The following is a 9426-nucleotide window of genomic DNA, read 5'->3' on the forward strand; positions in this document are numbered from 1 at the left end:
TGAGGTGGTAAGGAGTGTCCAGCGTGTCTCCTGTCTGGAGTTTGTGAGAAGATGGGAAGGAACGAGTGGCGATGAAGAAACAATGGTAGTACAGCCACCATGACCAGTGAAGGTTTCTCATCAACCGAGGGATAGTGAATTGCTACATGTTAAAAAGGTGAGATTTTGTATTATTTATTGCAATGGTCGTAAACTGTACAGCACAAGCGAAGAAGACGTCTACAAAAATTGGAATCATTGTGAACGCTGCTGAAAGTTTTTTGGGGTCTTTGTGACAGTTCTAAGAAATCCTATCGGGGAATGTTCGGCCATCCTGTGATGGCGGAACATTCACCAATAGGATTTCTTAGCCCTTGAGCTTGTGTAGGGATGTATATTGGAGTGGACTGTGATTGAAGAAGTGGGATGGGTTTTTCTTAGTTGAGGTGTTTAATTTTGTATGATGTCGTTTTCCCCCTTTCCCGTAAAGTATTTTTTTGTTTCCTATTCAATACCCCACCCAACTGGTGGCGATAATGCACCATTAACCTTGGATGCCAACCGCCGTTAAACCCCATCAAAGAAGAAGAAGGGCTGTCTGACGGTGTGCCTGCTCAGAATTGCATGAACTCCCCGTTGACGTCACGGAGGGAAATGTTTGGATTCTAGTGGAGCAGTATTGATAGCAGTGACAAAAAACATTTATTTCTACAGTAGAATTTAATCTCGATATGCTGTATCTGTGTTCTCACTTTCCCAACAACTTTAATATTTTTTGCTGTGGAGTTGTATATGCAAATATTAGCGCTAGCAACAAGTACCTCCTTCACTGGGTTTCCATTATCTTCCATAACGACAAAGACAGATTCCACAGCCACAAAGTAAAAATTGCCTACAAAAATGTACTTTTTGGTCTTAATTTAAGGTTAGGCATAGGCTAGCAGAGTGGTTAAGGTTAGGCTTAGTAGCCGACTGATGCTTGATTGTATTGAAATTCTGAAGTCTATTCAGTTTATATCGTAAATTGAAACAAATTCATTTGGCCATAACCTATGGATTTCATATGAGTGGGAATACAGACACGGATCTGTTGGTCACAGAAACCTTAAAAAAAGGTAGGGGCATGGATCAGAAAACCAGTCAGTATCTAGTGTGACCACCATTTGCTTCATGCAACGCGACACATCTCCTTCACATAGATTTGATCAGGCTGTTGATTGTGGCCTGTGGAATGTTGTCCCACTCCTCTTCAATGGCCGTGCGAAGTTGCTGGATATTGGCGGGAACTGGAACATACTGTCGTACACATAGATCCAGAGCATTCCAAACATGCTCAATGGGTTACATGTCTGGTGAGTATGCAGGCCATGGAAGAACTGGGATATTTTCAGCTTCCAGGAATTGTGTAAAGATCCTTGCAGCATGGGGTCGTACATTATCATGCTGATACATAAGGTGATGGCAACGGATGAATGGCATGACAATGGGCCTCAGGATCTTGTCACGTATCTCTGTGCATTGAAATTGCCAATAATAAAATGCAGTTGTGTTCAATGTCCATAGCTTATAACTGCCCATACCATAACCCCACCGCCACCACGGGGCACTATGTTTACAATGTTGATATCAGCAAACCGCTCGTCCACACAATGCCATGCAGGCGTCTGCCATCTGCCCGGTACAGTTGAAACCGGGATTCATCCCTGAAGAGCCCACCTTTCCAGTGCGCCAGTGGCCATCGAAGGTGAGCATTTGCCCACGGAAGTCGGTTACAATGCCAAACTGCAGTCAGGTCAAGATCCTGGTGAGGACAACGAGCACGCAGATGAGCTCCCTGAGGCGTTTCTGACAGTTTGTGCAGAATTTATTTGGTTGTGCAAACCCACAGTTTCATCAGCTGTCCGGGGGGCTGGTCTCAGATGATCCTGCAGGTGAAGAAGCTGGATGTGGAGGTGATGGGCTGACGTGGTTACACGTGGTGTGAGGACGGTTGGACATAAACGACGTTGGAGGTGGTTTATGGCTTATGAAATTAACATTAAATTCTCTGGCAACAGCTCTGGTGGACATTCCTGCAGTCAGCATGCTCCCTCAAAACTTGAGACATCAATAAACGTGTCTATAAAAATGTGGTCAGACGAAGCAGATGCTAAACTACAGGACTGTTATGCTAGCGCATACTGGAATATGTTCTGGGATTCTTGCGATGACATTGATGAGTGCACCACATCAGTCACTGGCTTAATCAATAAGTGCATCGAGGACGTCATCCCCACAGTGACTGTACGTACATGCCCCCACCAGAAGCCATGGATTACAGGAAACATTCGCACAGAGCTAAAGGGCAGAGCTGCCGCTTTCAAGGAGCAGGACTCTAACCTGGAAGCTTATTTGAAATCCCGCTATGCCCTCCGACGAACCATCAAACAGGCAAAGCGTCATTACAGGACTAAGATCGAATCGTACTACACCGGCTGCGACGCTCGTCGGATGTGGCAGGGCTTCAACACCATAGTGGCCTCAAAGCGCATCACTAAGCTAAGGACCCTGGGACTAAACACCTCTCTCTGCAACTGGATCCTAGACATCCTGACGGGCCGCCCCAGGTGGTAAGGGTAGGTAACAACACATCCGCCACGCTGATCCTCAACACGGGGGCCCCTCAGGGGTGCGTGCTCAGTCTGTACTCCCTGTTCACCCATGACTGCACAGCCAGGCACAATTCCAACACCATCATTAAGTTGTTTGATGAGACAACAGTGGTAGGCCTGATCACCGACAACGATGAGACAGCCTATAGGGAGGAGGTCAGAGACCTGACCGTGTGGTGCAAGGACAACAACCTCTCTCTCAACGTGATCAAGACAAAGGATATGATTGTGGACTACAGGAAAAAGAGGACCGAGCACGCCCCCATTCTCATCGACGGGGCTGTAATGGAGCAGGTTGAGAGCTTCAAGTTTCTTGGCATCCACATCACCAACAAACTAACATGGTCCAAGCACATCAAGACAGTCGTGAAGAGGGCACGACAAAACCTATTCCCCCTCAGGAGGAAAAGATTTGGCATGGGTCCTCAGATTCTCAAAAGGTTTTACAGCTGCACCATCGAGAGCATCCTGACAGGTTGCATCACTGCCTGGTATGGCAACTACTCGGCCTCGGACCGCAAGGCACTACAGAGGGTAGTGCGTACGGCCCAGTACATCACCAGGGCCAAGCTTCCTGCCATCCAGGACCTCTATACCAGGCGGTGTCAGAGGAAGGCCCTAAAAATTGTCAAAGACTCCAGCCACCCTAGTCATAGACTGTTCTCTCTGCTACCGCACGGCAAGCGGTACCGGAGCGCCAAGTCTAGGTCCAAGAGGCTTCTAAACAGCTTCTACCCCCAAGCCATAAGACTCCTGTACAGCTAATCAAATGGCTACCCAGACTAGTTGCACCCCCCTACACTGCTGCTACTCTCTGTTATTATCTACGCATAGCCACTTTAATACCCAACCTGCATGTACATAATTACCTCAATTACCTCGACACCGGTACCCCGCACATTGACTCTGAACCGGTATCCCCTGTATATAGCGCCGCTATTATTATTTACTGCTGCTCCTTAATTATTTGTTTTTCTTATCTCTTACTTTTTTGGTTTTGTATTTTCTTAAGACTGCATTGTTGGTTAAGGGCTTGTAAGTAAGCATTTCACTGTAAGGTTGTATTCGGCGCATGTGACAAATAACATGGATTTTTTTTTGGAACTGTCGTCGAACTCGGAATTTCAAGTCGGAAAAGATTTAACCTCGTTTTTTTCGAGTACCCAGTTGTTTTGAATGCACCACTAGGGCCCCGACTTCTCAGACCTGAAGATGACTGACGTCACGATCTGACATCGTTTTTTTCCGAGTTCCTAGTTGTCTTGAAAGCGCTGTACCGCTTGCCATCAACTACGCATGTCCATTCTGGAGTGTTTGTTTACTTGCGTTGTATGTGCGTGCGACTGCTTTCCCAGGCTTTTGCATAACATTGTTTTAAGGTTTAAACCTTATTCTGCCGATATGGCAGCCACAGCACCGAACCCGGAGGATTCGAACAGAAGCAGCGGCAGTGGATCCAGCCCACCCACTGTACTCGCGGGGGATGGGGATTCAGAGGAGGCCGAAGATTTTACATCTTCAACCCACTGCTCAGAGCTGTCTCGTCGGCAGAATGAGCAGAGGAAGACCGGGTTGTTCTGCGATGTGACATTGGCCTTCAGTAGCGGGGCAGCCAGCGAAAGGGTTCAAAGTTGCGAGTTCACGGCCCACCGTTCGGTTCTGGCTGCATCTACGGACTATTTCACCCCTCTACTGGGGGGGCAATTTTCCGAGTCGCTGTCCGGGCGGGTGGATATGAAAGAATGGAGCTCTGAAACGGGGCCCGACCCAGAGACAGTGGAAAGCGTCATACAGTTCATGTACACTGGTGAAATACGAGTGAGCACCGCCAACGTTCACGAAGTATTGGAACTAGCTGACAGGTAATTCGTAATACATATTGCAATAGTTAGCTATCTATCGGGTAGCACTAACTTACTGTTTGTATAGCTAAAAGTAGTCGCCAAAATAGGCAACCGCCATTTGTTATTGGTGGTTTACTGTAAACACACAGTTTTCCTATTACAGTGATTGCCTAAAGCTGTCCTTTCATCGTTGTTCAATTTGTGCCTTAACAAGCAAACATAGCTAGATATTTTAGTTTCACATTGAGTCAATTGTCAAAGCCGGAAAAGACACTTGCCCCAACCCCCTTTCAAATGTATTTGGGTGCAATGAAGGCTATGTTGCAGGATTGGCTCACCAAGCAGAACAAGTGGTGGGATGCGTTGGTTTGGGGAAAATTCTAGTTTCTAAACTTTGGCAATTCCAATGCTCTATTATAGGTCTATATGTAGGCTATTATGATTTTATTTAAATAAAGCATGTATAACCACTACCAGATGCATATATACATTGATATGGCTTCAACCACTACTGGTAGTCTGAGTGCTATGTTGGTAAAGGTTGAATAAATGTGATGCTTCATTAGTACATTGACTGTTTCAGGTTCCTGCTGGTGCAGCTGAAAGACTTTTGCGGTGAGTTCCTGAAGAAGAAGCTGAGCCTGGCTAACTGCGTAGCGGTGCACAGCCTGGCCCACATGTACACGCTGGACCAGCTTGCCCTGCGCGCTGCTGACATGATCAGACGCAACTTCCACAAGGTCATCCAGGACGAAGAATTCTACACGCTCCCCTTCCACCTGGTGCGGGACTGGCTGTCCGACGCCGAGATCACCGTGGACTCGGAGGAGGTGCTCTTCGACGCTATCGTCAAATGGGTACAGCGCAACGCTGAGGAGCGAGAGAAGAACTTTGAGGAGCTGTTTCGTCTCCTCCGGCTTCCCCAGATCATGCCCACCTACCTGACCCAGGTGGTCAAGAAGGAGCCCCTGGTGGCCAACAACGCCGCCTGCCTGCAGCTGGTGTCTGAGGCCGTGGAGGGCCACGCCATTCGCTTTGAGAACCTCAAGTCAGTTGATCTAGAGTTCTGGGCGTCACACATGGCAGCCTTCCAGCCGCGCTTCGGTCAGAACATGGACGTGATCATGGTGGTGGGCGGGGTGTCTGAGGGCGGCGACTACTTGAGTGAGTGCGTGGGCTACTTTGTGTACGAGGACCGCTGGGTCAACTTGCCCCACATCCACAACCACCTGGATGGCCACGCTATCGCCACCACGGACTCCCACGTTTACGTAGCAGGCTCCATGGAACCGGGCTTCGCCAAGACCGTGGAGCGTTACAACCCCAACCGCAACACCTGGGAACAGGTGAGTAACCTGACCACACGCAAGCACTCCTTCGGCCTCACCTGCATCAAGAACATCCTGTACAGCATCGGCGGCCACGGCAACTTCAGCCCGGGCTTCAAGGACGTGAGCGTGTACGAGCCCGAGCAGGACAAGTGGCACAACCTTGAGTCGGCGCCCAAGATCCTGCGCGACGTGAAGGCGGTGAGCGTGGAGGATCGCTACGTGTATGTGACGGCGCGCACGCCCGTGGACACGGACAACGAGGACGGGCTGAAGACTGTGACCACGCGCTACGACACCGAGAGCCACCAGTGGCAGGAGGTGGACTCCCTGCCGCTCATAGACAACTACTGTGTGTTCCAGATGGCGGTGGCGCCCACCAACTTCTACCACACGGCCTCCTGCTGCCCCAAGAGCTATGCCGTGCAGGACGAGACCGCAAAGCAGAAGATCAGTGCTCGCATTTCAGACGACATCCTGGAGAGCCTGCCGCCTGAGGTCACCAGCATCGAGGGCACCGCCATCTGCTACCTGGGTGACGACGTGTTCGTGATCGGCGGCTGGAAGAACAGCGACGACGTGGACAAGCAGTACCGCAAGGAGGCCTACCGCTACTGTGGTGAGCGGAAACGCTGGATGCTGCTGCCGCCCATGCCCCAGCCGCGCTGCCGCGCCACCGCCTGCCACGTACGCATCCCCTACCGCTTCCTGTACGGCTGCCAGCGCTACCCTATGCCACAGAACCTGGCGCGGCAGCGAGACCGCATGCAGCAGATGCAGCAGCTCCACCGCCGCACCCTCACCCTGCGCAGGCAGCTGCAGTCGCAGATCGAGTGCTGAACTCCATTCCGTCCTCCCACAAGCGGCAGCATTTCAGTGTCTGATTCCCATTCTCCTTTCAGTACTGTCCCTCCTGTCTAATATGCAGTTTGCTGATATTGCCACGCTTTTTTTGGTTGCTTCTAATTGTTTGGCTCAGGTTTGTAGAAAGATGAGAGAAAGTGTCTGTGGCAGTTGTATGTGACAATTAGCATAGAATAAACGTATGACCAGACAATGGAATGATACGCCATGTAAAAAGGACATTATTTATGTGTGCTTTTGGCCTTACTTAAAATATGCCTTTTCTTAATCCTCTCTTAATATATGCTTTAGAGAAGCGTTTCCCAAACTTGGTCCTGAGGAACCCAAGGTGTGCACATTTTGGTTTTTGCCCTCGCACTACACAGCTGATTCAAATAATCAAAGCTTGATGACGAGTTGATTATTTGAATCAGTTGTGTAGTGCAGTGGAGGCTGCTGAGGGGAGGACGGCTCATAATAATGGCCGGAACGGAGCGATGGAATGGCATCAAACACCTGGAAACCTTGTTTGAGTTATTTGATACCATTCCACTAATTCCGCTCCAGCCTTTACCACAAGCCCGTCCTCCCCAATTAAAGTGCCACCAACCTCCGGTGGTGTATTGCTAGGGCTAAAAACCAAATGTGCACCTGAGGACCGAGTTTGTGCAAACACTGCTTTAAAGTCTAGACGCAGCAATGCTCTAGTGTCAGCCTCTTAGTGCTATCATGCCAACTCAGTTGCTGTCAATGCATGACGAGTTGATCTGGGACCAGGCTAGCAATGCTCCATTCTAGCTTGTAAATGGGAGTTCCTGTCCAACTAAATTAGACACATGCCAGATCTTCCAACTCCTGATGAGGTATTTAACATATCTGCTAACCACATCACATGCTATAGCAATCTCATGCCCAACTGCACAGTCGATGACGTGGCACGGAAACTATTGGTTGATGCAATGCAACACTTTCGCTTGTAGTCGGCCAGGAACTCGACCTTAGACTGACATTCCATTTGACACTGTGATGGTTCCCATGACAACCTTTACGTGCTGGCTTTAGTGAGATGCTACGGCCCACACAAAGGGGAAGGTTTTTAAAGATTTGCTTTAATGTACATCTATTGAGTGCATTGTATAGACAGACTACTCCTTTCAGTTTTAGGGTACTCCTTTCGCTTGCTTCATTACAATCTTCGGCCTGTTTCCTCCATGGCTTTGTTTTGCACTATATATATGTGTTATGATAGTTCAATATGTTCTGTACCATTTGAATGTTGGAAAGAGACTCCTTACACCAGATTTTGTGTTGTTTAAATATGCACTGTAAATAATAGGAGAGGAACAAAAAGCACTTCATTTTGGGAAGTCTCAATCTATTTTTGACCGGTTGGATCTGGTTTTGTTTTTTGTTTCTTTGTCAAAAGAGAGCTATAAAATTATAGGTGGAGCAGAATAATAATTTAAGGGAACAAGTGTCCTCTGTAACTTGGGCCAAATGATATCTACAGTAACTTAATGTTTTCTCAGGAGTCATTGAGAGCACTCCTTTCTCCATTCCATTCAATTGTGACATTCCTAAAGCACGGTTAATTGCACTTGAGTAAGCCTATCTACTTTGCCCGCTTATAAAAGTGGTCAACTGAACTGCCCTACCAAGCAAAAAGGCAGTAATTGCTCATAGCATGGAACTGAGAAAAATTGCTTTTTTTTACCTTAGTTTCACAGTAACCTTATGCAGTTACTGCTAACATGACCCCCACTTTCTCCAGAACACAATACAAAAGAGGCAGGATACTTGTCCACATGATTAAGCATGTATTTAATGTAGCAAAAATGACTAACTCATTTTCAACCAAATGAGCAGTTACTGCCTTTTTGCCTGGTAGGGCAATGAAGACCTTACGCTACAATTTCACTTTATAATTCCCCCAATGCCAAAGCATAACCTGCAAGTAATTCTATTTAGAAATAATGAACCCCACTACCTCACAGGAAGGCAGATTATAGCTACTGGGGTAACATACCTACCCCACTTGCACAGGAAAGTTTAACGACACACTCAGATGGTCTTCAATGAAATGTCTGTCAGTCATTATTTGACTCGTTTGTTAACCTGAAACCAAGGTCAAACACTTTATTAGCATTCCATTGTGCTTACAATACCGACGTGTGTGAAATGTTCTTCAAGCCATGATGTTATCTGCCGGTTTAATAACTTTTTTTTCTGGAAACTTGTCTGGAAATGGGAAAAGCTGTAATTATGTATTTACTCACTCAGTGCATTGTGAACGTTTTCAGGTAATTGTGTCTATTTCCTGCTATGTGTTTTATATTGTCAAAGACTTAACCTTTTAAGGTCATTGTGGCTGGAGGCACATTGTGTTACGTAGTGACTTGCATTCCTCAACACCATTTTATTCACAGTACCTCACAATCGTGTTTCACGTAAAACAATCCAGAGTTCTGTTGATTCAGATCCTCATAATCATTATGTTCTACCATGTAAATTCATAAATGCACACCATGGATAGTTGGATTCAGAGTAGTTACTATGTCGGTGTTGATTTTGTAAATATCTCTAGTTGGGATGTTTTTTTTATTTAATACTGAAAGTCCTTTATCATGGTGAACGCAGTGAATCTCCCACCAGTTATTCCTCTTCCATCAATGCAGAGGGAATCTAAGCTTGTATGTTATTGTAGGTGTCCAGAACCCATATTCCTTCTGGTCTCATTCTTGTACAGTAGTTTGAAGTTGTTGTAAAGGACATATTTTGCTT

General features: G+C 47.1%; 1 protein-coding gene across 1 annotated transcript; it reads left to right on the top strand.

Moving 5' to 3' along the window:
- The first annotated feature begins 3889 nt into the window (after positions 1-3889).
- Positions 3890-9007, top strand: klhl11 (kelch-like family member 11). Its single transcript, XM_014158803.2, has 2 exons — positions 3890-4492; positions 5058-9007. Exons 1-2 carry the CDS (start codon positions 3927-3929, stop codon positions 6640-6642), a joined length of 2151 nt encoding a protein of 716 aa, XP_014014278.1. The 5' UTR covers positions 3890-3926; the 3' UTR covers positions 6643-9007.
- Positions 9008-9426: the final 419 nt, after the last annotated feature.

The sequence above is a fragment of the Salmo salar genome, chromosome 19, assembly GCF_965601325.2.
Source record: "Salmo salar chromosome 19, fSalSal1, whole genome shotgun sequence".
NCBI classification, from domain to species: domain Eukaryota; kingdom Metazoa; phylum Chordata; class Actinopteri; order Salmoniformes; family Salmonidae; genus Salmo; species Salmo salar.

Excerpts from the sequence above, each read along its gene's own strand:
- klhl11 (XM_014158803.2), top strand. The coding sequence starts at position 3,927 with ATGTCCATTCTGGAGTGTTTGTTTACTTGCGTTGTATGTGCGTGCGAC. Across the intron at positions 4,493-5,057 it reads GTATTGGAACTAGCTGACAG|GTTCCTGCTGGTGCAGCTGA; the intron begins GTAATTCGTAAT and ends TGACTGTTTCAG.